General features: G+C 49.0%; 3 protein-coding genes across 5 annotated transcripts; 1 reads left to right on the top strand and 2 right to left on the bottom strand.

Annotated features, from left to right (window-relative positions):
- The first annotated feature begins 3,047 nt into the window (after positions 1-3,047).
- On the top strand, positions 3,048-10,834 carry eps8l1a (EPS8 signaling adaptor L1a). Its single transcript, XM_079366759.1, has 15 exons — positions 3,048-3,127; positions 3,272-3,384; positions 3,964-4,081; positions 4,169-4,227; positions 5,004-5,139; positions 7,100-7,188; positions 7,290-7,364; positions 7,454-7,602; positions 7,685-7,897; positions 8,046-8,151; positions 8,244-8,378; positions 8,450-8,588; positions 8,658-8,823; positions 9,143-9,275; positions 10,420-10,834. Exons 2-15 carry the CDS (start codon positions 3,322-3,324, stop codon positions 10,489-10,491), a joined length of 1,653 nt encoding a protein of 550 aa, XP_079222885.1. The 5' UTR covers positions 3,048-3,127; positions 3,272-3,321; the 3' UTR covers positions 10,492-10,834.
- Positions 10,835-11,602: 768 nt separating this feature from the next.
- nme4 (NME/NM23 nucleoside diphosphate kinase 4) lies at positions 11,603-14,427 on the bottom strand. Its single transcript, XM_079366758.1, has 5 exons — positions 14,097-14,427; positions 13,252-13,382; positions 13,049-13,150; positions 12,345-12,457; positions 11,603-12,200 (listed from the first exon to the last, which is right to left on the bottom strand). Exons 1-5 carry the CDS (start codon positions 14,242-14,244, stop codon positions 12,080-12,082), a joined length of 615 nt encoding a protein of 204 aa, XP_079222884.1. The 5' UTR covers positions 14,245-14,427; the 3' UTR covers positions 11,603-12,079.
- A 369-nt stretch (positions 14,428-14,796) lies between these two features.
- On the bottom strand, positions 14,797-26,225 carry xpo6 (exportin 6). Of its 3 annotated transcripts, none has more exons than XM_079366268.1 (24): positions 25,489-26,225; positions 24,256-24,346; positions 23,885-23,997; positions 23,434-23,631; positions 22,214-22,373; positions 22,019-22,096; positions 21,406-21,937; positions 20,692-20,818; positions 20,504-20,613; positions 20,306-20,414; positions 20,120-20,212; positions 19,737-19,806; positions 19,484-19,643; positions 19,286-19,378; positions 19,024-19,168; positions 18,637-18,786; positions 18,360-18,549; positions 18,128-18,283; positions 17,725-17,839; positions 16,949-17,120; positions 16,698-16,859; positions 16,494-16,592; positions 16,096-16,326; positions 14,797-15,449 (listed from the first exon to the last, which is right to left on the bottom strand). In XM_079366268.1, the coding sequence occupies exons 1-24, from the start codon at positions 25,489-25,491 to the stop codon at positions 15,348-15,350; spliced, it is 3,459 nt and encodes a 1,152-aa protein (XP_079222394.1). In that variant the 5' UTR covers positions 25,492-26,225; the 3' UTR covers positions 14,797-15,347. The 3 variants fall into 3 exon arrangements, with proteins under 3 accessions (XP_079222394.1, XP_079222392.1, XP_079222393.1); XM_079366266.1 differs by lacking the exon at positions 25,489-26,225 and adding an exon at positions 24,538-24,691; XM_079366267.1 differs by lacking the exon at positions 25,489-26,225 and adding an exon at positions 24,583-24,691.
- Positions 26,226-26,425: the final 200 nt, after the last annotated feature.

Here is a 26,425-nt window from a genome sequence, read left to right as displayed (position 1 = left end):
TGGGTGTGTTTGTGTTTGTGTTTGCAGCTAAAAACATAAACACAAAGTGCTTCTGTGACAGGAGCAAACTGACATTCATACTATTTCTTTACACTGGTTACTGTTTTTGTCTGAATGCGATATTCCCTTTTAAATTAGCTGCTTTTTAGCATGCTAACTAGTAGCATACAGACTGCTCATTCTACGTGACCATAGTCTCTATAACGAACAGTTAACAAGGCGTTTAACCTCCTAAATGCTGTTTATTGATATTAACTGTGAAAGTTGTTCAAATGTATGTAACTCTGACACCTAGCGTATAAAACGGGTACTGCAGTTAAAATTCTAAACATTGAATCGTAAAATCATAATTGACTCAGTCTGTGTGCTGAAAGATAATTTAACTAGTAAGTGAACATGTTAAACTGTGAGGTGGGTGTCAAAGGGATTCTTCCGCAGCCAGCCTGATTGGACACTTGAGTCTGTCTCTTGAACGATGTTGTAACGTCCTCGGTCTTCCTGGACGGTCGATCGGAGCACGTGCAGTATGAGTTCCCTCTCTTCTGAGAACTGTCTCACCTACTTTTTTAGAGCAGAGCAAAACACGACGCTCTCAAGTCAAATCTTGATCTGCAGAGTCCGACAAGTGGAAGCTGTGTGTGAAGTCAGGCACCGTGTTGAGATATTTGTCACTGCACAGTCAACTCTTTCATAGATGTTCAAAAACAGATGTTTCAGAGGTGACTCCCTCTGAAGGGAAATGTGCAGAGATTGAACAAATCCAGTTACAAATTCTGTTTCTACATCAGCTTATGGCTCCTGCTATGTGAGGCCACATTTATTCCAGCACACTCCAGTGTGTTTAAAGTAATTCAGGAAATCCTCGAGGTGAACTTTGATCATGCTCAGAAAACTCACTTAGGGAGATAAACAAGAAATATCTGCAGAGGGAGTTTGTTAGTTTTATGACTCAGACATGTCATGATGTATTTGTTATATCTAATAACACCCTCTACCCCCCTCCCCATATGTTTATAACAACCTGAATACGGAGGGAGGAGCCCATAGGCCTCCATAGGTCAAAATTAAACCCATGCAGGAATAAAAAAAAACTTTGTGGGAGAGTTATGAGGAAAATGTGGAAGTGCCATTTTTAAGGAGTAGAAAAAGTGTGTGTGTGTGTGTGTGTGTGTGTGTGTGTCACTGTAACACCCGGCTGTATGTTTGGGTGCAGATTATAAACGTCCTTCTTCAAGTCACAGCTCGGGATGAATGGGAGTGTTGTGTGCAGGACAGTAAATCCCACGCTAATGATGCGATCAGCTGAAAAGCTCTGAGGCCGAGCTGGAAGCTTAAAGTTATGTGAACGTTATGATGCAATAAATGCAAAACTCACTTCTTTATTAGATTAGTTTCAGATTTCATTTCAGCACAATAATAATCTGACACCAACACATGTCCAAAGTTCTGTGAGAGAAATGTCTTCCAAAAACACGAGGAGTGCTTCAGTCTCCCTCCCGTTAGCAGAGGGAGACTGAGGCGTTGCTTGGCAACAGGTAAGGCAGGCACCTGCGTGGGGCCCCACACCAGGAAGGGGCCCCCCTGAGGGCTCACAGACTTAAACCAATATGTGCACATTTTGCAATGACAGTAACTTCCCTAAGGGGGCCCCATCTGACTGCACTCATTCTTGTTGAACCTGCTGAGTGTTGTAGGAGAGGAACAAAAAAAGACTGAGGGAACAAAGGGGGAGGAGTCAGCGTCTGGACACGATGGAGGACACGATGACCCCTCGAATCGGTCCTCAGCCGAGGGCCCCAAGAGACTCACTGCAGAGAGGAAACATTGGACAACGGTTCCACGCTTCTGCTCTTCAGTGTTCCTGTTGTGAAGATGAGTTTGCCAAAATTCCCTGAAAGTTATCGAGAGTATTATTTTCAAAATGAACAGATCAAGACTTGAATTTCCCTCGGGATCAATAAAGTATCTATCTATCTATCTATCTATCTATCTATCTATCTATCTATCTATCTATCTATCTATCTATCTATCTATCTATCTATCTATCTATCAGATCAATAAAAACGTTAGTAATGTTACAGAGTGTGTCCCCTATAAGTTACAGTTAGTCACTTACATCAATATTTAATCATCAGGAGGGCCGTCTTCTCTTTGTGATCCTTCATCTGTTGAATCACGCCTCCTCCTCTTCCTCCTCCTCCTCCTCCTCCTCCTCCTCCTCCTCCTCCTTCTCCTCCTCCTCCTCCTGTGTAACACTCATGTCAAACCAGCTGGTGTCGCTCTTCACCAAAGTCTCACCTGAGTTTAATGATCTTCAGTTTTCTTTACAACTTCATTAAAAAAACATTTTGAAGGTAAATGGACTTGAGTTTGATTATTTCTTTTTAAATCTCATGACTACTGAAAGCCTTTAAACCACAGGTCACACCTACACACACTCACACACACTGATGGACGTGTTGCTGCAGGAGCTGGGGATCGAACCCTCAACCTTCCGGCTAAGAGACGTTGATTCTCTTGAATAGTCTCTTCACCAGGCTGCTGAGAAACACGATCAACACAGATTTCATTGTCTTCTTTTATATTCCTCTGACTGTACGTGCTGTATAATAACAGTAAACCAGCTCATCATAGTGCTTACACACTTCATCAGTTAATCTAACGCAGGGGTGTCCAAAGTGCGGCCTGGGGGCCATTTGTGGCCCTTGACTTCAAATCGAAGAATCAGACCTATAAAATCCTGACTATTCTTTCCAAAAAAATTAGAACACAACAGTTTCCCACTGCAATTAGTTACTGTGTATTTACATTATTTTTTGAAGAGGTCAAAATACAAAAAGTTCCTTCCAATATTTAAAAAAAACAAACAAACAAAAAAACCCTGTGGCCCGTGAGCGATTCTAACGCAACAATTTTGGCCCGCAAGAAAAAAAGTTTGGACACCCCTGATCTATTAAACGGACTTCTGAAGCTACTTAAAGAGCAGGACTCTGATTGGATGTGTGATTCGTCTGATTTTCACTTCTTCATTAAAATCTCGAGCGAAACTCATCGGATTTATTGGCTGCCAGTTTAGAGGGAGACTGCATCACATTCCTAGAGTGGCATCACGTCAGGCTTCAGGCAGGTGCTGTGTGTGTGTGTGTGTGTGTGTGTGTGTGTGTGTGTGTGTGTGTGTGTGTGTGTGTGTGTGTGTGTGTATCAGAGAGAGAGAAAGCAGCCCAGATTAAGTGCAAAAGGAAAGCCGGACTCGTTTTTCTGCATATCTCAGGAAGGTGGGACGTCCTCGTGCGCACACAGCTCAGCTCAGAGCAGGGACGGATGAGCACCTGGATGGTTTCTGTTTCTGCGTCTCTGGATTCAAACTCTCAACCTGCAGCGAAGGTACTGTGATCTACCTGCACTTTACCTGTTCACTTCATGCGGACTGAGTGTGTGTTTTGAGGGTGTGTGTGTGTGTGTGTGTGTGTGTGTGTGTGTGTGTGTGTGTGTGTGTGTGTGTGACAGAGGACAGATGCTACGTGTCAGTAAAGTGTCACTGAGGGGAATCTTCTCAAACTGTTTTATTTGATTATTTGATTTTGTGTGCAGATTTTCACATTCTGCATTTAACAGGAACGTGTTTGTTGGAAGACGAGGAGTGACAGCAGAAAGGTAGGAAGGTAAAGGAACATGAGCGTGTCTTTAATACTCATCAGGTTGAGAATCTTGATCGGGTCGTGGTGGCTGCATACCTCGCGCTCCTTACATGCGCGTGAGCAGCACGAACACTCGGCATTCCTCCAACGAGTCGGAGGAATGTTGCGATTCATCGAGCGCTCATTCATCACCTCTGAGACCTTGAGATGAAGTCAAGACGAGCTGTGTTGCCAGTCAATTCAAATCTTTCACATTGCACATCCCAGAAAAGTCACACGTGACCTTCTTGAGAGTGAAGCACGATGTGATTTATCGTCCCAACAGATGTCTGCCAAACCTCCTCCGGTGGTCCCGAGAAAGCCCTCAGGTGTGCGAGTCATGATTCCTCCAGGAGAGCAGCGTCCTCTGAGTGTGCTGCCTGTCTACAGAGATGCAGGTAAAGGTGAAGCCAAGTGTCAGTGTGAGCTCAAAGTAAACCGAGTTGTAGTTCTTCTCTCATTGTGAAGTGTTGTGTTCTTCCTGCGCTCAGAGAGCCGCGAGCCTGCAGAGCCGGATCACACGTCTCTACTGCACGCAGAGAGAGAAGTGGTGAGTTCAACTCTTCTTATTTTAATGAGTGCAAACTGGGAGTCAAGCCAAGTAATAATTAACAAGATCAAAGATGTCATCCTGCACAAAGACGCTCAAAGACATCCGGTTTGGAAAGCCTTCAGCACATTTATTAGATAACTCAACTTCCGGCACGAGTCAAACTTGTTAACTAATAAGGTCAATAAATACACACTGACATACCAGCATGTTATTCTCATAATGCTTCTTCACCCACACGATGTTAATGTCATCACATCTCACACCAAGAACACGGACAGTGCTGAGCGTAGTGGATTTACTGCACTGATCAATAATCAAAGGATTTACTGCACTGATCAATAATCAAAGGATTTACTGCACTGATCAATAATCAAAGGGGGGCAGGAAGCAGTGGGAGATGATCTATGAAAACATGGTTGTGGGTTTTTAATAGAGTTTTAGGAGGCTACTTGAAACGGGTCTTGGCCTTGGGACTCATTTTTGAAGGTCTCAGAACTCAAATATTGAACATTAGTAACATTCATGATTATCTGCAGGGTCATTGCACGCACACACACACACACACACACACACACACACACACACACACACACACACACACACACACACACACACACACACACACACACACACACACACACACACACACACACACACACACACACACACACACACACACACGTGTGTGTGCAATGCACAAAAATATGTCAGACCTCCACATCGTTATGTTACCGAGGTTATTGGTTCAAACTAACAGCCGACGTCTTCATCAGGAGATCCTGAACCACTGCTTCGACGACGTGGAGCGCTTCATGGCTCGCCTGCAGCAAACGGCCGAGGCGCAGATTGTTCTCAATCAGCGGAGGAAGAAGAGCAGCAGGAAGAGCAAAAAGAAAGAAGGACAAGCCGGTGAGAGCCGCTCTTAACGTGTGTGTGTGTGTGTGTGTGTGTGTGCTGCTGGCCTGACGCAGACTGGTCAGGTTGTTGTTGTGAGATGACCCCTCGTATCGGGGGTTTTGAGATGGTCAGGTAGATCAGGTGGAGGCCGAGGAGGACAGGTGCTCCAGGATGCTGCTGGCAGGCTGCAGATGAATGTGGAGACGACTCGCAGGAACGTGATTGTGAATGTTGAGCGCAAGTCAGCAGGCAGGCAGGCTGCCAAAAGGGCCGTGGAGTAATTCACAGGATTCTTGTTTACGATGTAAAGAAGGCGGAGACAGATGACAGAGAGCATTAAAGAAAAACCGGATGTGGATGATTGAGAGGAAACAAAAACACCATCCTGTTGGGCCACATGTCAGATTAATATGAAAGATTTTTAAAGCTTTAATCTGAAGTGTCCCCCCCTCACTTCCTGGTATAATAAGTCCAAACACTGGTGTTATGAACAGATCCTTTAAAATGGATTTATTGAGTCTCTTTAGTTGTAATTAAAGTCTATTTTCATCTGCGAAGAAAAGCGATTCATGCAGAATATTCCCAGGACTTCGATCAGCTTTGGGACACAGGAAGCTTTGAGTTCTGCTCCATAAGAGGTTTATAATGCTTAGTTTAGTTTATTGCACGTGAAAAGGGTCTTCCTATGATGGCACCAAAAGTCAAGAATAATTAAAAAGTTCTTTAAATATTAACCGGCGGTGTCTGAACATCTTTCACACGTGTCACCCTGAGTCGCTTCCCGTTTTATGCTGCCTTCATGTGCTTCTCGGGAATCTCGTATTTACCTGTGAAGAGCACGTGAAGGCAGCGTAGTGCACGTGCCATGCAGCGAAAACGTTCACGCCATTATCAAACAGCACTTTTCCTCAGGTTACACGAAGAAGGCTTTCTTTAATGCTGTTTTAATCGCGGAGGGAAACTCCCTGATGACTGCACATTAAAAACGCTGAGGGATGGAAATATCTGTTTCTATCTTTGTCCTGTGGAAACATGACCAAGGTGTGTCTGGATCAATGGCAGTGTGTGTGTGTGTGTGTGTGTGTGTGTGTGTGTGTGTGAGCTGAGACCACTGGCATGTCCAGTGTGTGTGTGTGTGATTGGCCTCTTGACCTGTTAGAGGCGGGGCTTGTGTTAAACCAGCTCAGCAGGCTGCTGGTTGTTGCAACACGAAGTTTTCTTCATATATCGTTGTGCACATTTATTGCTTAAGACACACACACACACACACACACACACACACACACAAACCTGTGGAGAGACGTCAGAGCGGGGCAGCTGCACACGGCTTTGCATGGAGAGCGGTTGGGGGTTTGGTGCCTTGCTCCAGGGCACCTTGGCAGTGCTCTGAAAGTGCCTTGTCTGCTCTCCAGCAATAGATCGACTTCCATATTTAGGACTTGCACCACGACTTGGACCTGTTTCCATCCCGAGTCCCAGCGGACTGAGCAGCAGCTGCTGTCTTCCGTTCAGGACCGACACGTGTCTGAAATGTCGAGCGTGTGACGGAGTTTGCATGTGAATGTTTTTCATTTTGAGTCAGTGAGGAACATAAACAAACACCGCCTTTGTCTTCTGATTGTGTCATTATTTGGAGCGGATGACCCGGCGCGGTCCAGACACGTTTGTGTCTGTGACAGGTGTGAGCCGAAACATGAACGTGTTCACACTGAGATAGAAGAAAAGCCCGTTCTTAGTCACGTCCTGCTGTGTTTGTCTGACTTGGTGAAACAAGCTTGAACAAGCTGCTCACACCTGAAGACTGTTGGACCGAACTCTTCTCCAATCTTTGATTCCTCTGAAAGGGTTCAAACATGTCTCGGTTTGACGTTCTTTCAGACACGTTGAAGACAAGTGGACATGAATCATTCTGGTTTCGTCCCGTTCGTTCGTTCGTTCGGGATGTTGTTTGATTTTTCTCGCCTGCGTGCAGATGACCTGCTGACCTTGAAAGCTTGCCCTCCGCCAGAGGAGGAATTTGTCGACATCTTTCAGAAGATCAAGTACTCGCTCAGCCTGCTGGTGAGCTCTGACCACACACACACACACACACACACTGCGTGACATCTGACATGCATGAGGCTCTTTGAAATGTTGACGTGGATCATCTGGTTCATATTCAGGACCGCCTCAAGTCTTCCATCGCGCAGCCGGACGCACCTGAGATTCTGCACCACGTCTTCGTGCCTCTCAGACTGGTGAGTCGTGTGCTCCTCAGTGTGTGTGTGTGTGTGTGTGTGTGTGTGTGTGTGTGTGTGTGTGTCCGTGCTGACTCTTTATCACGCAGATGGTGAACACCACCGGAGGACCGGCGTTAGCAGCGTCAGTGCTCAGCCCGGCCATGACGAGCGGCGCCGTCTCCACGCTGCAGGAGCATCTGACTGCAGACGAGAAGGAGCTGTGGACGTCTCTGGGGCTCAACTGGACGTCCCCCTGGTCTGTGTGTCCACGCTCTCAGGTTGAGGCTTTTCTTGTGCAGCTCTGACGGATCCCTTCAACCCGTCTTTTCTCCCCACAGTTCTCACCTCGGCGTGTCTGTTCCTCCGTACACGCCGGCCTTCCTGGATGGGTGGCGGCCGCACGCTCATGACTCAACAGGCCAGCCGCTGGAAGATCCCGTCGAGTCTCAACACAAACAGGACGCTCACAGCGAACGAAGACGGGCGGCACAGACTGTGCAGGAACAAGCTGAAGCCAACGTGGCGAGTCGAGGTCAAAGCTCTGACGACGGGTCAGTCTGCAGCTGAAAGATCAAGAACCTTCTGGGTTCATTTGAAAAAGTGTTTTAGATGAGTGACAGCAGAAATGCTGAATTCTTACTCTGCTTTGTTTAATGAGTTATCTAACATGCTGCATGCGTGTTCTTTGGCTTCTTCCAGAGAAGATATGATTCCACACGAAGGTGAAAGACTCTACTGCTGCAGCTACGACTTCGTGGCGAGGAACAGCAGCGAGCTCTCCGTGCTCCAAGGAGAAACACTCGAGGTACGCCGCCTCACCACGACCACACTGAGCCACCTGTTCCAGATCACAGATCCCTGACTCACCTGCTTCTTCTTCTTCTTCTTCTTCTTCAGGTGATCGAGTCGTCAAAGCGATGGTGGAAATGTCAGAACCGTTTTGACCAGATCGGATTCGTTCCCTTCAACATCCTGGAGCCTCTGTCTGCTCTGAACCACACGGAGCAGCAGGTGGTCCGCAGAGAGTCCAAGGTTGGAGGACAGACGCAGCACGGACACGTTGTTGTTTTTCATGCAGTCTTACAGTTTGTGTGTTTTCACAGAAGAGGCCTCTTTCCCATCCCACAAAGTACTTCTCTTACGCTCCACCAAGTCCAGATGGGAACGGTCCCATGAGCCCGCTGCGTCCACAGAGCATGCTCCTACCATCGACGACGCTGCAGGGAGACGACGGTGACCGAGGTAAAAATCCTAAATGTTTAATCTGAGGATCAAATTCAGAAACTTGTGTGACACTTTTTTTGTTTGCAGTCAACGTGGTGAACGATGAGCTCCTCCAGCGGTTGGCCGGGAGAAGAGACTCGACTCGTCCACCCGTGTCCCCCCGCAGCACGGCCGACCCCGCAACACCTCTGAACTACCACTCACCTGCAGCAGAGGTGCAGGCCTGGCTCCACGCTAAAGGCTTCAGCCAGCAGTGAGTGAGCTTCAGTCTGCTTTTAAATCCCTGATAAGTCACCCACGTCACGCTGTATTACTTTACATTCAACAAACAAAGTGACGGCAGATTACACGCAGCAAGCAGCCTGCAGTCAGGGCTGGCACAATGGCGCCCTCTAGTGTCAGGATATCATCCTTACAATGTATGACAGCTGAACTGAAACCTGATAAAAACAGCGAGCTCAAAGAAGAGTCAGGGGGAACCTTTAAACATGTTAATCCTGCTGGATGGTTCTGTCTGCAGTCTGTTTATTGAGCTCCCACACTGAGTTGGTTTCTCTCTCCTCCTGGATCAGGACCGTTCAGGGTCTGGGCATCTTAACCGGAGCGCAGCTGTACTCGCTGAACAAGGAGGAGCTCCGCACGGTGGCCCCGGAGGAAGGAGCCCGAGTTTACAGCCAGATCATGGTGCAGAAAGCCCTGCTCGAGGTTAGTGTGTGTGTGTGTGTGTGTGTGTGTGTGTGTGTGTGTCTCTCTCTGTGTGTGTGTGTGTGTGTGTGTGTGTGTGTCTCTCTCTGTCTGTGTGTGTGTGTGTGTCTCTCTCTCTGTGTGTGTGTGTGTGTGTGTCTCTCTGTGTGTGTGTGTGTGTGTGTGTCTCTCTGTGTGTGTGTGTGTGTGTGTGTGTGTGTGTGTGTGTGTGTGTGTGTGTGTGTCTCTCTCTCTGTGTGTGTGTGTGTGTGTGTCTCTCTCTCTCTCTCTCTGTGTGTGTGTGTGTGTGTGTGTGTGTGTGTGTGTGTGTGTGTGGATATGCTTTGGTGTTTGTGTTGACTGTCAGCTGTTTGCTCGGCCTTGGACGCCCCCGCGTCATTCACCACTGACCCATATTTACCTTTCAATAAGCACGTCAGCTCGTGGAGATCATCCAGGCTGAGAGGTGAAGTCTGTGTGTTTTACATCTGTAAATCAATAGAGAGCACTTCTGTTAGTCATGTGACATAAAAGGGTTTTTTAATCAGAGATGCAACAAAACCATTTTTTTACAAACCATAAACTCGTGCTGACGATCAGGTGTCCACAGATACTGAGTTTGAATATGAGTCCTCTGATACCTGTACATGACACCTGTTTGAGGTCACGTGGGCTGAGACGAGGTCACACCCAGGACTGTTATGACTTTAGTAAAGTCAACATCATGTTTGTTTTACGGTTTGTTTTGGGGGCTTTTTTAGAGAGGGGACAGAGCATCGAGTCAGGTGGGATTTGAACCCTGGCTGCCTGCTTGGAGGACGTACACGTGGAGCACACACCAACCTTTATGTAACATGTTGAATGAACTCCAGAAGTAGCCGACATGCAGAACACTTGAAGTGAAGTGTTGACATGTTGATTGTGCACAGGTGCATGTAGGCCAGGTACGGGTTCTTTGCCTTCCTGCTTTTTGTAGTTTTTCAGGGATGAGAGAAATACAAAGCATTTAAAGTAGATCATAAGAAGGAATCTAATATTTGCATATAAATGAGTCCAGAGCCGGTGGTCCTGATGAGTCCATGTCTGCAGGAGTTTCATTTAGCACATGTGAAACATGGACAAACTCATCTGATCAGGTGTGAAACTGTGTGTGTGTCCTCCTCAGGATGTGCGTAAAGCCACCGAACTGGAGACGGTGATGGAGAAGCAAAAGATGAAGATCGGCATGAAGTCGTGATCGGAGAGTGAACCGGATCCAGCGGGGACCAGCGGAGACGGTAGACTCTGTTTCATACACAGCTCAGAGCCCACAGAGTGACGTCACTCTTTTCACACCTGCTGTCAAATCAACAAAACGAGTCGAGTTCAAATCGACGCTCGCTCATTTATTCTGTCACGTTGTGAATTAAAACTCACCAGTGTTCGTTGTCTTGTTTTTGCAATAATGAAAACCAACAAACGAAATCACAACGCTGATTAGTTTGTTTAAAATGGACTGAAACAGCTCTTTAGTGATTTTGAAAATGTAAAGAAATGTGCATTTTAATAAAAAAAATATGACTCCACAGAACAGACTGACGTTTTATTAAGTCTATGTTTTGTGAAAACATCAAACCATCAGGATGACACACTTTCATCCTGACTGTGAAGTTAAAGGCACAGTTGTTCATTTTCTAAACACACTTTTTGGTTGTAAGAAGATTTTTGTTTGACATCAGACGCCATAACACGCTGCAAGAGATGAGCTGAGGTCTGCTTCTCCAGCGTGTAAGAGAGGGGGCGTGGCTTTAGATGGAGCACAGAGGAGAGGGGGCGGGGCTTTAGAGGGAGCACAGAGAAGAGGGGGCGGGGCTTTAGAGGGAGCTGAGGGGGGGAGAGGGGCGTGGCTTTAGAGGGAGCACATAGGAGAGGGGGCGGGGCTTTAGAGGGAGCACAGAGGGGAGGGGCGGGGCTTTAGAGGGAGCACAGAGGGGAGGGGCTTTAGAGGGAGCATGGAGGAGAGGGGCGTGGCTTTAGAGGGAGCGCAGAGAGGGGGGAGGGGCTTTAGAGGGGGACATAGGGGATGGGCGTGGCTTTAGAGGGAGCACAGAGGGAAGGGGCGGGGCTTTAGAGGGAGCACAGAGGGAAGGGGCGGGTGCAGAAGTGAAGGCTACTTTCAAAATCATGCTAGTTTTCACAGATTACCTTCCCTGCCTTTAAGAGGATTTCTGACATCTCATTGTAGTTTTATATCATGATGAAACATGGAGGACACAATTCTGTGCGTATTTGTTTGTATTACTCTGAGATATTTGAAGAAACAATTCAAGTTAAATATTCACTATGTTTTAAAACAACACTACATAACATTTGTTAAATAAATCAACAGCATATAAACCCACATTTATTCCCACATTCATCTTTTTCTTTCTCGTGTCGGCACATTTTCGGAGGTAAAGATCTCGGCGGGAACACTGAATGTGACTCGTCTTTTTCCAGCACAGAGACACAGAGACACAGAGACACAGAGACACAGAGACACAGAGACAAAGAGACAAAGAGACAAAGAGACAAAGAGACACAGAGACACAGAGACACAGAGACACAGAGACAAAGAGACAAAGAGACAAAGAGACAAAGAGACACAGAGACACAGAGAAGAGGTAGAGTCACTGATTGTCACGGTGACCTTCACAGCTCACAGGTGAGGCTCCGGTGACCTTCACAGCTCACAGGTGAGGCTCCGGTGACCTTCACAGCTCACAGGTGAGGCTCCGGTGACCTTCACAGCTCACAGGTGAGGCTCCGGTGACCTTCACAGCTCACAGGTGAGGCTCCGGTGACCTTCACAGCTCACAGGTGAGGCTCCGGTCGCAGCAGTCCCAGTTCAGCAGCTCTTTCCCCTTAAACCACAGCTGGATCTCCCTCTCCGCCCCCTCCAGGGAATCACTGGCATGAACCACGTTCCTTTAAATGATCCACACACACCTCATTAGTTATCTCCAAAAAATCACATTAAATAACGGCAGAAGACGCTGAAGCCTCACACGGTTTTTGTTTAATCCTGAAACTTGTTGGAAACATGAACAGATGAAATGAAGCCCCTGTTACCTGCTCACGTGGAAGCTGAAGTCTCCTCTGATTGTGCCGGCCTGGGCCTCTGCAGGGTTAGTGTGTCCCACCATCGCACGGGACGCCTGCACCACTTTATGCCCTTCCCACACCTGAACAAGAAAAGACCGATGCATGTTTTTATTTGAATTAATCAGGAATATATATTTTTTTAAATATCTCTGTTACTAGGCAACCCTGGCAGAGACGTAACAGGTGTTAAATCTGCGATGCATCACGATGTGGACAGAACATAAATCAGGTCCTGCCAACTGATGTGGCGTGCAGATTATTCCAGCTGTGGATGGACCTTTATCATCTGTGTGTTTTGGAGTAAAACTGTAAAGCTGTCTCTGGTTTCTGAAGCACACACGTATAAAGGTCGTATAGCTTCAGCGGACTGTTTGACCTCATGATGAAAAAGCAGACTTGTACATTGAGATGCATCAGATGGAATCATTCAGAGGATAATCGTGAAACCAGCCCAACAAAACAGCTGCACGAAAACAGACACATCAATCAATGACCTGAGAACAGTCAGCAGTAAAACATAAACCCATCAGACACTTCCTTCTATAAGTTCAGAGAAAGAACTTCATGCTGCAGCTCAGACCGAGATGAGGGAGCTTGTCAGCTGCATGCAGAGAGAGAGAGAGAGAGAGCAGACAGAACATCCAATAAAGAGAAGGTAAACAAGCCCTCACCATGGCAACCACGGGTCCCGAGGACATGTACTGCAGCAGCCTGGGAAAGAAGGGTTTCATCCTCAGCTCGCAGTAGTGCTGAGTCAGCAGATCCTCAGGCACCTAAACAACAGAGAGAGTTAAAAACAAACAACAACAACAACAACAACAACAACAACAACAACAACAACAACAGAGAACTGGCTTCATCTCACGCCTCTCACCTTCACCATCTTCAGGCCGACCAGCTTGAATCCCCGCTGCTCAAACCGCTGGATGATTTGTCCAACGAGACGACGCTGGACTCCATCTGGTTTCACAGCTATGAGAGTCCGCTCCCTCACATCTGGAACACCTGCTGAACACGGAGAGGACAATCACTGAGCTTCTCACACAAAACAGTGCACATTTTAAAGACTTAAAGATATTGACAGAAAGACTCAAACTTTCTCATCTGAGCGGAAATAAAGAGGAACATGTTTCATATCTTTGGCTTCTGAGGTGGTTATTTGTAGTTACAGCTTGGTTCCTCACCAGAAGATAATGACTGACTGCGTGCACACAATTACACGTGATCCACCACGAGAGGAACTCAATCTACTGGCATTTCACGGTTCTAGTCATTGTGTTGTTTTTTAAAAAGCGTTGACAGCGAAGATGGACGTTTTTATTCCGTTTTTGACTTTTACACGGTTGTTTTGTTTTTGTCACAGCTCTCACTGCTTCTGTCACCCACACATCACAACCACCACTTCCCTCTGTGACTCTAACCTAGTTCCAGTTCATGACCCCGAATCTGTTTGGCAAACACTTGTTTTTCTCAAACGGGCCCCTCACCGTTTGGAACATTTTGCGCATACGAATCAAAGTCTTCTTCCTTCCGTGCCAGAAATCTTTCACAGAAATCATTAGAATAGAGAATTTTTTAGTCAGCAACACCATAGATTGTCTCGTCGATACTTTTAAAGATTTGCTTACTTGTTTTCCTTCATGAAAAAGGGGAAACTCGTACAAGAAGTTCCTGACAGACGAGAGAGGGTTCAAAAGTCGGACAGATAAAGAGACTCACTTGATTTGCTCCTGCGCCCTGAAGCAGCAGCAGCAGCTCGGTGTCCTCCAAGCAGCGCGCTGGGGAATCCAGTCAGCACAGCTTTGGTGCTTTCTTGATCCCATAAACTCCACTGCTGTACAATCCTCCTAAACATGCAGCGCTGCATCGTTCTCTGGTTTGACGCGCCGCTGGAGAGAAACTCTGACCTGATCAGATCTGCGCTCACGAGTCGTCCTCACGTCTGTCCGGTTGTCACGGTCACCTCCCTGAATGTCACTCAAACCGAGATTAACTCCACTGATGCCAAACGTTTCTGCTCAAACATCAACAAGTTTATTACAGCGACGACAGGGTTCCACGCGCTCTCCTCCACGATTGGATCGTAGCACCAAATGTTTTTTTTTTTTAATTTGATTTGCAGAAAACACTTGAAGATGTGTGAGACTGAGACGTTACATCTGTCTAAGATGAAGCATAATAACAATCTGGCTTAAATGTCCATGACCATATCTTTAATGTAATAAAGGTTTATCAACACTCTGTTGGGCTGCATGAAACCTCCAAACGCTTCAAATTTAAAAGGACCAATCAGAGAGCTGCTCTCTTCCTCGGTGGGTTCTTGCCATTGTCTAAGTGAATCTAGATTTAACATCATTCAAAAAGATAAACATGCAGAAGAGTCTTCCTTCTGTGAATACAGCCAGTAATAACAGACGAGTTTTACTACAAAAAGCACTTTATTATTAATCAAGCAGATTTCTCTTTTCTGAATGGAATGATATGAAAGATCTTAAGTCGAGAGAGTCCGTCTCCTTTGGAGATGAAAACAAAATCGAAGGCAAAATGAACAAAAGCAGACATTTTTTTTAAAAACTCAAAATGAGTTGAAAGTGCTCAGTCCCAGCCCGGCTTTGTTGGCCGCGGCGAGGGAGAGAAGGCCTGGCTCAGACTGCTCCGGGTCTGGGCAAAAAACGCCAACTGCAGACCGGGTTTACATTTCCTGCCAAATGATCATTGGCAACACATCAGGAGGGCGCTGCGTCGTGAAACAAACATTAATGCGCCAACCTTCTACAGTAGAAATCAAAGAAGAAAAATCAGCAGCATCCTCGACCTCCAACGACTCGACGATACCGTTTGTGTCGCTCCTTCCTGTCGCTCGGAGGAGGCGGAGCCGAGCTCGGCTGGAGGCGGAGCGTTGGGCAAAGTGGTCAGCACAGGCAGTCCTTGCAGATCATAGTCGATGTGTGGAGTGGTTCAGTCTTTGTGCTATAGCTTGATGGTGCCGCTGGGCAGGCTACTGTTACACAGTCTGTAGTAGCGGAGGTCGTTCACAAGCCGCTGCACGCTCTGAGTGAATGAAGGCAAGTCCTTGAGAGAAGAAGACAAAACAAACGCCGGCGTGTCGTTAATCTCGAGAGGATCAGGATGAATGAAAAATGAGACGTTTAACAGGCAGCATGTTCGGACGGGTGGAAACTCGCTGAAGGAGTAAAAACAACAGATGAGTGACAGCTGACACCTCTCAAACAGTCTGAGGCCCCGCCCACACGCAGCCGGGCCACAAAACAAAGATGTTTTTCTACGTTTCGGCCTCTCGTCCACGCGAACACGCAGAAACAAACCTCCGACCGAAGTGAAGATTTTGAATTCTCCGTTTCTGCGTTAGCATGTGGACGTCAGTCACCGGGGTTTTGCATTTCAAAACGTCACCGCCTGCGACAAAATCTGTTCTCACGTCACACATGCGACCTGTTTACATTCGGCACGCTTAAAACACACTTCTGCAGTGACGTGTGGATGAAGTTTTTTCCTGAGTTTTTTTCGAGACGGAGGCGGCAGGATATTCGTTTTTACAAAAAGCAGACGATGTGTGGACGAGGCCTGAAAGGAGATCCGAGGGAACGCTTACATTTAAAATCTTTGTTTCTACACATCATGGACGGCCGACCTCGTCTAACTACAGAAGCTCCACCTTCAGGAGAACGTGGTCGACGCAGACGTGTTTCACTCTTACCCGCTCCAGCTTGAAGTTGCGTGCGAGGACGGCCCGCTGGCTGGTGTCCACGCCCTGACAGCCGTTGAGGAACTCGGGCATGAAGGCCGAGTAGAAGGCATCGAAGTCGACGGAGGCCATGTTGTAGATGGCGACAGTGATCTCCTCCTGAAGGAGGTCGTGGCTCTTGTGGAGAAGGACCTGCAGCAGCACGTTGATGAAGTGGAGGAGCATCGAGGTCCGGAAAAGCTTCTGGAGCGCAAAAGACAAGAAGACGAGGTTTGAAGGAGGACGGGTCAAATACTCCACCTGACTGTCGCCTTTCAGTCCGTCTGATAATAAACATTTAATGAATCCAAAAGTGATGCAAAGGACATTTAGCCCCTCCTCCTCCTCCTGCTGCTCTTAAAAGGACTCACTCTGTGATATAACTTGTGCTTGCTGTTCAGAGACTCCAGGTAGGAGAGGTTCTGTTTGAAGATGTGGATGTCAGGCTGCAGGAACGACTGGCCAAAAGCCTGCAAGAAAACATTCAACACATCCGGTCACTTCAGACACATTCATCTTTAACCTGGCTACACACACACACACACACACGAGCACACACACACGAGCACACACACCTGCATGGCGGCTGTGAACTGGGCCTCGTTCTCCATGGTGTCCTCGGCGGCTCCTCTCTGGACGCTGGTCAAGATGGACGTTTTGAAGAAGTACCTCCAGTTTTGGTGAAGTATTTGGTATAGGAGTTCGAACATCTCGGCCTTGACGTCCGGGGAAGACCGCTACGGACCCAAACCATAAATCAGGAAATGTAATGAATCCCAAAGTTACAAACAGAATGAGAAGACACGGGCGGCGAGCGCCGACTGACCTCCGCCACCACCGGGTACACCTGCTCCATGCACAGCGACAGGATGCTGGGCAGGAAGGGCTTGAAAGCCTGACCCGGCTCTTGGACCACCACCTGCAGGATTTTGAGAAACTTCTGCACCACCCTGCAGCCGGCGCTGCCCTCCTGCAGGATGCTGGCTGCCAGCTGCTCCCTGCAGGGCGAACAAGCAGCAGGCCGTTAATGTGCACATGAGAGGGGTGGGGGGGAGAGAGAGAGGGGGGGAGAGAGAGGGGGGGGGAGAGACAGAGAGAGAGGGGTGGGGGTGAGAGAGAGAGAGGGAGCGAGAGAGAGAGAGAGGGGTGGGGGGGAGAGAGAGAGACAGAGAGAGAGGGGTGGGGGTGAGAGAGAGAGAGGGAGCGAGAGAGAGAGAGAGGGGTGGGGGGGAGAGAGAGGGGTGGGGAGAGAGACAGAGAGTGAGAGAGAGAGAGAGAGAGGGAGGGAGAGGGAGAGGGGGGGGAGAGAGAGACAGAGAGAGAGGGGTGGGGGGGAGAGAGAGAGAGGGGGGGAGAGAGGGGGGGGAGAGACAGAGAGAGAGGGGTGGGGGTGAGAGAAAGAGAGAGGGAGCGAGAGAGAGAGAGAGGGGTGGGGGGGAGAGAGAGAGAGGGGGGGGAGAGAGAGAGAGAGAGAGAGAGAGAGACGGAGACAGAGAGAGAGAGACAGAAAAAAAGGACTCCAGCATTTTCAGCGTTGGCTGTGGGAGAACGTGACACTTCCACTGTGCGTGCAGCGTGTTGAATAACGAGGACTTGTCTCACCTGGTGAACATGCTGAGGAACGTGTGAATGATCTGTCCTGTGAAGGCCACGCCCATCTGGACACGCAGCGCCTGGAACAGCGTCAAGAAGAAGGCCAGCATCTCGTCCGTCACATCTGGAGGAGAAACAGGAACAAAGGATGAAGAAGAAGGACGTGCAGCCATTGTTCCGACCTACACACACACACACACACACACACACACACACACACACACACACACACACACACACACACACACACACACACACACACACACACACACACACACACACACACACACACACACACACACACACACACACACACACACACACACACACACACACACACACACACACACACACACACACACACACACACACACACACACACACACACACACACACACACACACACACTGACCTGGCTGCTGGATGAACACCGGGAACAGGCTGAGGGACACTTGGACCGACTCCTGCAGACTCTGGTAGCAGATCTGACGGGATTTGGTGGATTCTCCAGAGATGCTGTCCACGATGTCTCTGAGGACGGGCAGCGTCTGATGGATCACAGCTTTCACTGGACGAGACAGAGACCACGATTTAGAAACACAGGACAGGTGAACCAGCGGGATTAGACGGAGAGAGATACTGACTGTTATCCAGGTCAGGCTGCCTCGGAGTGATGTTCACCGTCCCTCTTAAGATGCGATATTCTCGGGTGAGTGCGGCCAGCAGGCTGCCGTGGTTGCTGGAGCGGGTCGCCCACTGCTGCTCGCTCTCGGGCAGGTTGGGCCACGGCAGCAGCAACATGTTGGACAGCGCTCGACACACCAACAGGTGAGCCTGAGTGAGAAAACGTGCAGAGTGGTTACTACCCAAAGTGTTTGCCGGGCTAACGGGTCGGGTCATGTGATGCAGAAAAACAGGAACCTCTTGAGGGAGTCTGCGGCTCGGACTCTCGGCGGTGTTGAGGTTGTAGATGTTCTGAACGGCCGGCAGAGTCACCAGGAACACGGGCCGCACCGTGGAGGTGATGGACACCATCAGATGACACGCTGAGAGCAGCAGCTTCTCCGGAACCTGCGGACACACGAGACCTGGTCAGCATGTCTCCGGTCTTGTCCGGTGCCTTGCTCAAGGGCAGAGACCTCCCCGGGACTTGAATCAAACCAACCAGGTAATGCCGCCGCCCCCCCAAACAGAACAAAACTGAAATAACACTATTCTTCCCTTTTCTCACTAAGACGCCCCAATAGGCTCCTCCCACAAACTGCCACTAAGAAGGGGGGGGGGGGGGGGGGGGGGGGGGGGGGCTACCTTGGCTGTGATGAGCGGGCTGCTGGCGTCTATCGCAGATGTGATGAGGTTGATGAACTGGCTCGAGTTCTGACTGTGGACCTCGCTGTAGAACTGTGCCAGCCAATGAGAGTAGGCCTGCAAGGCAGCGAGGGCCTGCGCGTGTCTGTGAGGGGAAACGACACACAACGGGTCAACGTGGAATAAAACACGCCGTTTACACAGCTCAGCAGGGTCAGGTGACACACACACACACACACACACACACACACACTGTACTCACACATCAATGAGGTCGGGCTTCAGCACAGAAGGCACAGCGGTCTCCAGGTCGTACAGCGTGGTCTGAGAGCCGTAGCACGTCACCTCGACCAACCTTCAGGAAGAAGAAGCAAACGTGTTCTCATGACGTGATGACAGAGAAACTAACACGCCACCGATGTTTACTGTAATGCACCGCTCAGGAGGCGAGCGCACCGACCTCTCCACGACTGCCAGGGCGTCGCTAAAACGTGCTGCAAAAATCTCCCCGATGAAATGCTCGGCCAGGCGCCCGACGGCCTGCAGGAGCGAGCTGAGGTCCCGGAGCGAACAGTGGAGGCGTCGGCAGTCGTTCTCCGCGCTGATGTTCAGCCGCCGAGCTGCGAGGAAGACACAACCAAGAGGACGTCCTTCAAAAAGCTCCGGACGGGTTTGAATGCGTCTCACACAGAGGAGACAGAAGGTTTACTCACTTGTTCCAGAGGTGACGATAAACTGCTGCAGACCCATGTACACGTCCAAGTTGTCCTGGAGGACGGGAAACTGTCGAGAGAAGAGAGGATTATGCTCACGCCGCGTGGACACGCAGAGACGCCTGAGTGGACACGCAGAGACGCCTGAGTGGACACGCAGAGACGCCTGAGTGGACGGCTTTTTAATAAACGAACGGAAGCTGCAGAGGAACTACGTGCACATTTTCAGCACGTTATAAGGCCGACGTTTTTTTTGACGCCGTCACGACAGCCGACTGCGTTTCCTGTTTTTATGTGACCGAAGACGAGAAGCGAGCGTGGAAACGCCACTCGTCTACGCGTGGACTCGAAGCGTCCCCGTGACAGCATCGATGATCTCTTACCAAGGTGGTGAAGGCATGGGACGGGAGCAGCTCCATCACCTTGGCAACCACCTCCAGGCTCTGACGCAGGTACCTCTGCCACTCCGTCTGTTGCTATGGTAACGAAAGGAAGGAGAGAGAGAGAGGCAGAGAGTCAGGCTCTGAAGAGAGGAGAGGGTTCACATGCTAAGTGTGAGGCGTTCTCACGTCGTCGTCCAGGGTCTCGTCGTCCAGCTCCTCCAGCTGGGCCTGATTGTATCTGAACTGGATCCGGTTCAGAACCTCCCTCAGCAGCAGGACTAAGGCGTCTTTGTACCTGTCAGAGAAAAGAACCAAATCTAAAACCTCCTGGACTTCTTCACTGGAGGTCTCAGAGATCCAGCTCAGGGTTTCTACGGGACTCACCTGTTCAGGACACTTTCTCTGTCGGCCAGTCGGCTTTTGATTTTAGTCGTTAAATAATCCAAGAAGATGCTCCAAATATCCAAACAGGCAAAGTAGCCTTCGTGGGTCGGCTGAAGGAAGGATAAAAAGACGGTGAATCAACAGGTCAGGAGTCGAGTCTGTGATGAAACCGGAGGCGTCGGTGTTACCTGGTTAAAGGTGTACTTGAAAAGCAGGGCGAGGAACTCAACGATTGGAAACTGAGGACTCGACTCAATCCTCCTTAAATGAACGCTGACAAACAGCCGCAGGAAGTCGGTGAACTTTTCCAAATAACTGGAGAGAGAGAGAGAGAGAGAGAGAGAGAGAGAGAGAGAGAGAGAGAGAGACAGAGAGAGAGAGAGAGAGAGACAGAGAGAGGGACAGAGAGAGAGAGAGAGAGAGACAGAGAGAGGGACAGAGAGAGAGAGAGACGAGAGGCGGGAAATGAAAACAGACAAATTCAAAACAAACTCCTGCAACATGTCAGGAGGGGGGGGGGGGTACAAAACCCACGTTTCATCTGATTAAAGGTTTAAGTCAATTTCACACATAATACACCTCCCCATGTTTTATTACAGTGATCCCCCCCCCCCCCTCCTCCCCCCCATGATGAGGAAAAGTCGTCCTCTCCATCTTCTGCCTGCTCCACTTTTCAGATAACAGCTCGTCACACCGGTATTTAAGACGCGGCGTGTTTTTGAGGTTGGAACCTGCAGCTTCTGTGCAGCCGTGTGTCGTTGTACCCGTGTTTTATCTAAATGCATGACGCGGTCCTGATGAGAGAGTTAAGAAGTGGCGCCGCCCGCCCGACCCGTCCGTCCTGCATGCAAAGCGGACGCTCGAAACACACAGACATGTAACGACAGTGTTCTGATCCGTACCTCTCATCCAGCTCCTGTAAGCGGTTCTTCACGGTGTGAGCGTTGTTCTCTCGCGTCAGCCTCTGCAGGAGGAAGAAGGTCTGCTGGAACATGCGCAGCAGGTACTCCTCAAAATCTATCGGCACACAGTTCTTTGACACCAGCTCGTTCACGCAGGTCATGGCGAGCACGCCGAGCCGGGCGCGATCCACCTTGCTGCCCTCGCCGGGCTGTCCGTTCCGCCCTCCGCCATTCGACGTCGGCGGCATCGTCCCTGGATTCAGCTGCCCGTTAGACGACGAGGAGTTGGAGGAAATGAAGGATCCCGTCTTCGCCTTAGTCCGAAGATCGCAACCGAAACGTGCAAAGTGGAAAATGGAGGCGAGCAGGGTGGGCGTGATGCTGGTGGACAGAGGGATCCAGCTGAACAGGTGAGCCAAACACTCCAGAACCAGACAACAGAGCTGCTGACTCTCACTGTCCAGCGCCGCCATGGGCTGGCAGAGCAGCTTCGAGTACTGGCTGCCCTGAAACAAATTACCCAGCAGCTCCACTGTTGGATAGAAGAGACAAGAGGACGGGTTAACACTTAACGCCGTCACATGACCAGTTAGTCTTTGTATCGTTTACTCACCGCTCTCCCCTGACGTGGGTGACGGAGGCGGAGTGGAAGCTATGACGCTGTGCTTGTCCCAGTAAGTCTCCAAAATACCTGCAAAACAACCCGTTGGATTTTGAGAGTACTTTAGGTAATTGTTAAGTATGCACACACGTGTGTCACGAGTTCTGCACCTTCAAAATAAGAGCGCACTTTGAAAGGTCTTCTTACCTGTTAACAGGCCGAGCACAGTTGGTACCTGCTCCATCAGCAGCTTCCGCAGCTCTTCTTTCCTGGCGACACACAGGTCTTCTCGAGGACACGCCAGCTCCTCTGATGTGGTTTTCAACATCACCAAGCCCAGGGAAGCCAGAGCCGGGGTCTGGATCAGCTGAGGACAGACAAACGCTCCAATCAGTACAAATAAAGGTTTCACAATATTTAACAAGACTCATCAGAACGGTGAAGACGAGGGAGTTGATTGACAGTTAAGGAAGTCCCCCGTGTGTCCCTGCAGGGGGCGCTGGTGTCCCCCGTGTGTTCCTGCAGGGGGCGCTGGAGTCCCCCGTGTGTTCCTGCAGGGGGCGCTGGAGTCCCCCGTGTGTTCCTGCAGGGGGCGCTGGAGTCCCCCGTGTGTTCCTGCAGGGGGCGCTGGAGTCCCCCGTGTGTTCCTGCAGGGGGCGCTGGAGTCCCCTGTGTGTTCCTGCAGGGGGCGCTGGAGTCCCCCGTGTGTTCCTGCAGGGGGCGCTGGAGTCCCCTGTGTGTCCCTGCAGGGGGCGCTGGAGTCCCCCGTGTGTTCCTGCAGGGGGCGCTGGAGTCCCCCGTGTGTCCCTGCAGGGGGCGCTGGAATCCCCCGTGTGTCCCTGCAGGGGGCGCTGGAGTCCCATGGATGGCGGTCTCCGTGCTGGAAATGCTGTCTCAGGCTAACTCTGAGTCAAGCTAACGACAGGCTGAGAGCTGAGGCGGGTTTTAAGCCTCCTGACAAACCGTTACACGGCGCCCACCTGTCAATCAGCTCAGCTACACGCCTTATTGTGAATAACTCTGATCCTTCATCCAATCAGAACTGCTGAGTCATCAAAACATTCCCCCCGTACAGTGTGTGTGGATGGAGACATGAGCTAATCACACCTATTTGGTTTTTTGAAGCAGGCTGTAAACATGTTCATGTCTGCTGCAAAAACAGGCTTTTTGAATGGGTGTGTATGTGACTTCCTGTGCTGCTGCAGCCAGCCTCTAGTGGACACTCCAGGTACTGCAGGAGTTTAAACTTCAGCATCGGCTTCATTTCTCAACAGCGGAGGGAGCTGCTTTTTATAAACGTCTTGAATCTTGTCACACATAAATAACAGAACCTGCATAGAAGCATTTTACTGTGCAAGCAGCCGAATCAATCGCTCAACCATGACAGTGAAAATGTTGATGACAGAAGCGTGGCGAGCGCGGCTCACCTGCAGGGTGTTTGTAAAGAAATCGTGGTAGAACATTGGCCAGTCCTGGCGCCCGATGTCCACGATGACTTTGCACAGTTTGTTACGGATGAAATAAGGGACTGATTTGTGCTGAGCGAGGAGGAGTTTGGGCAGACAGCTGCGGATCTCCATCTTGTCTTGAGACGCGACACCCATCCACATCTTGTTCACCAGGTTCTGTGAGAAAAAGGAAAAAGAATAAAATCAGCTGCAACAAACACAAAGACAGGAAGAAGAAGCACGTCAGCGGAGGTCTCAGGACGTTCTGCCTCCGTTCAGCTACTTCAGATTTTTTAAAAACGGTTGAAACATCATTTCATCGCATTAAATAGAAAGGAATATTTTCTGTGTGTGTCGTTGAATCGAACTCGTTTTACGTTGAGAAGGACACAGACGGCGCCATCGTGTCCCTCCCACCGTCAGCACTTACTTCGAATACTGTGAGGCTGAACATCATCACGTACTCATTCCGAGTATTGGAGAGGAAGAACAGGCAGTGGCGCCACGCTCCGGTCTGCTGAGCGAAGTTGTTGAGCAGCTCTTCTGCAGAAGAAGAAGAAGAAGAAGAAGAAGAAGAAGAAGAAGAAGAAAAAAAAAAAAAAGGAAGTGAGGTAAATGTCAGGGTAGAACTTCCCTTGATACACGCTGAAAGAAATGTGTCACAACACAGGAAGTGAACAAAAAAAACGCAGACTTCAAATAGAAAGCAGGTAATTTCAGTTCACATGAAAGAGCAGCTCAACCTGGTGTCTTATCAGCAGATTAAAAGAAGTGAGCAGACTTTTACTGCGTCAGACGTACCAATTTCTCTTTTTCGTTCGTTGGTGGTGCAGCTGTGAAAGAATTCAGTCATGAGGCTCTCCAGCGCCCGCAGCGATGACTCCTCCGAGGCCTTAAGAGAAGGACACAGAACAAACAGCACATTTAGTCCGCTCACACGCTCACACGATGTATTCTGGTCACAATCACCTCCTCACAAAGATTCACACGTAGGCCCGCGTCTGTCCGTCCATCTGAGCGTGCGACCAGAAGAACTGAGCAGCACGAACGCCGTTAAGCAGGTAGTTAAAAGTGCCGACTCACCGGGAGCTTCTCCAAAGAGAAGAAGACAAACGACTGAATCCCCACCTCGTTATCTCGGGATAACAACGACTTCATTTTCTCAACATCTCAAGGATTTAAATCCAGTGTGGCCTGGTGATTTACACACCGTCTGTTTTTATCAGATGACTTCCAGGAATTCAAATCCAAACAGAAGTCATAGTTGTTGTTTTTTTAACCGTGAGCGACACAAATGAATTTGAGCGGAGCTGAAAGTTGACTTCATCCGATCGTGATTTCAAGCTCGTCCGTTCGTCCTTGTAAACACGCGCTTCATCCTCCTGAGACATGTCGTTTATCTTCTCCATGAACATACCTGCACACGCCGACCTTCGGCCCAAACACATGCCCGTAATTCCCCCATCAACGTTTTGGCATCGTGTCATGGGAGATATCAATGTGTGCACTTCGCTAATGCAATCTCACCTTCTCATATGGCAACAAACATGTCACGACACTGTTGCTCAAGCCGAGAAAGCAGCGGAGAGAAACCATCTGAGAAATGTCAAAAGGCAGCGTCGCAGTTTGACGAGTTCAGGAAGTAGAGCTCTGACCAGCCAGGACAAGACAACAAAATCTGATTTTTTTCCCTTTTTTTTTCTTTTTTTAAAGAGCAGCTCCTGCAGAAGGAAGGCAGGCCTGAATTCCTCGAATGAGCCACAACTTGCTGGAGCTCACGTCTCAAAGCAAATATTCGTGTTGTAAGATGGGCGTCTCGAATACCTGCAAACCGTTACATGAGCACAACAGGACCGACATGCAAGCAAACAAACACGACTACATACAGCTGCACGAAAGGAAAACAATGCATTATTATGATTTTATGAACACATCCTGCTGATGTGCACGAGTCTAACTCCATGCATGATCGCTCCCTGCACATATGGCAGGATCAGGAAGAAGGCTGGACAATGTGCGTTATATTATACTCACCATGTTTAGCCGGCTTTGATGCTCTCTTCACCTGGCGTCGTTTATAACCCCGCTACAACTAATTAGCCACCTAGCTCACGTTAGCTGAGGTGTAACCGCAGGGGCTCATCATGGTCTGCAGCTCGGCTTCAGGTCGACACTCAGCACGAAGACTCGGATTAAAAAATCACCACCTCACACACAGAGTGAAAGGAGACGAATAAAACGCGTCGACAACGAAGCATTGAGGCGTAAATACTGAATCAGTTTCCTCCGAGCGGCATCGTCAGCTCACGTCGCTTAATTATATTCAACCTTTTAGCTTCATAAACTTTTGGAAACATTTGATTTAGTGACACAAATATCTCGGAGAAACGTGCACCGTTAATTAGCTTTCAGTGAGAGGCATCTCGATGCTAATTTTCCTGGTTGCTAACAGTCGCAGCGGATGGCTAACTCGGTTAGCTTTTCGGGGCTAACGTTAGCTGTCAAAAGTAAGACATGTTTCCGTATCAGTCACGACACCTTATCGTTTCCGGTTGTTATATCACATCGGGTGAATATGCACACCTGAGATATACACCTGACGGGTTTGTATTTACGCTGAATATGTCACTCTATGCTCGCTTGCTCTTCTTATTTCCCTTTTCAGTGCTTCAGGGCGGCTCAGGGATTCAGCTAGCTCGCTAGTAACTAACAGGGTCTGCGTCGCAGCTTCCGGTTTGGCTGCAGAAATCAACCAATCACAGCACAGCAACCTGTGTCAAGTTAGTCAGCGAAAATTACACGAGCTCCGGTTATTTTCTCCAAATTTTGTTTTTAATGGATTTATTTTGACGAATACAACCCAGTAACAACAAAGTTATATGAATTCTGATTGTTAATAATAATAATAATAATTCTGATTATTTGAATTTAAATGGCTCCAATCTGCGCAAAGAGGATTGGTGAGAAAAAT

This window comes from Symphodus melops (genome assembly GCF_947650265.1).
Source record: "Symphodus melops genome assembly, chromosome: 17".
In the NCBI taxonomy this organism is placed as follows: Eukaryota; Metazoa; Chordata; class Actinopteri; order Labriformes; family Labridae; genus Symphodus; species Symphodus melops.
This window is presented reverse-complemented; position numbering and strand designations above follow the sequence as displayed.

Coding starts and splice junctions, on each gene's coding strand:
- eps8l1a (XM_079366759.1), top strand. CDS start 3,322: ATGAGCACCTGGATGGTTTCTGTTTCTGCGTCTCTGGATTCAAACTCT. Junction 7,365..7,453: donor TCTTCGTGCCTCTCAGACTG/GTGAGTCGTGTG, acceptor TTTATCACGCAG/ATGGTGAACACCACCGGAGG. Junction 7,898..8,045: donor GGTCAAAGCTCTGACGACGG/GTCAGTCTGCAG, acceptor GGCTTCTTCCAG/AGAAGATATGATTCCACACG.
- nme4 (XM_079366758.1), bottom strand. CDS start 14,244: ATGCAGCGCTGCATGTTTAGGAGGATTGTACAGCAGTGGAGTTTATGG. Junction 13,383..14,096: donor AGGGCGCAGGAGCAAATCAA/GTGAGTCTCTTT, acceptor CGTGTTCAGCAG/GTGTTCCAGATGTGAGGGAG. Junction 12,458..13,048: donor CGGGACCCGTGGTTGCCATG/GTGAGGGCTTGT, acceptor TTTCTTGTTCAG/GTGTGGGAAGGGCATAAAGT.
- xpo6 (XM_079366266.1), bottom strand. CDS start 24,612: ATGAAGTCGTTGTTATCCCGAGATAACGAGGTGGGGATTCAGTCGTTT. Junction 18,284..18,359: donor GCAGCCTGACCTGGATAACA/GTCAGTATCTCT, acceptor TGTCTCGTCCAG/TGAAAGCTGTGATCCATCAG. Junction 16,327..16,493: donor AGCACAAGTTATATCACAGA/GTGAGTCCTTTT, acceptor TTTGCGCTCCAG/AAGCTTTTCCGGACCTCGAT.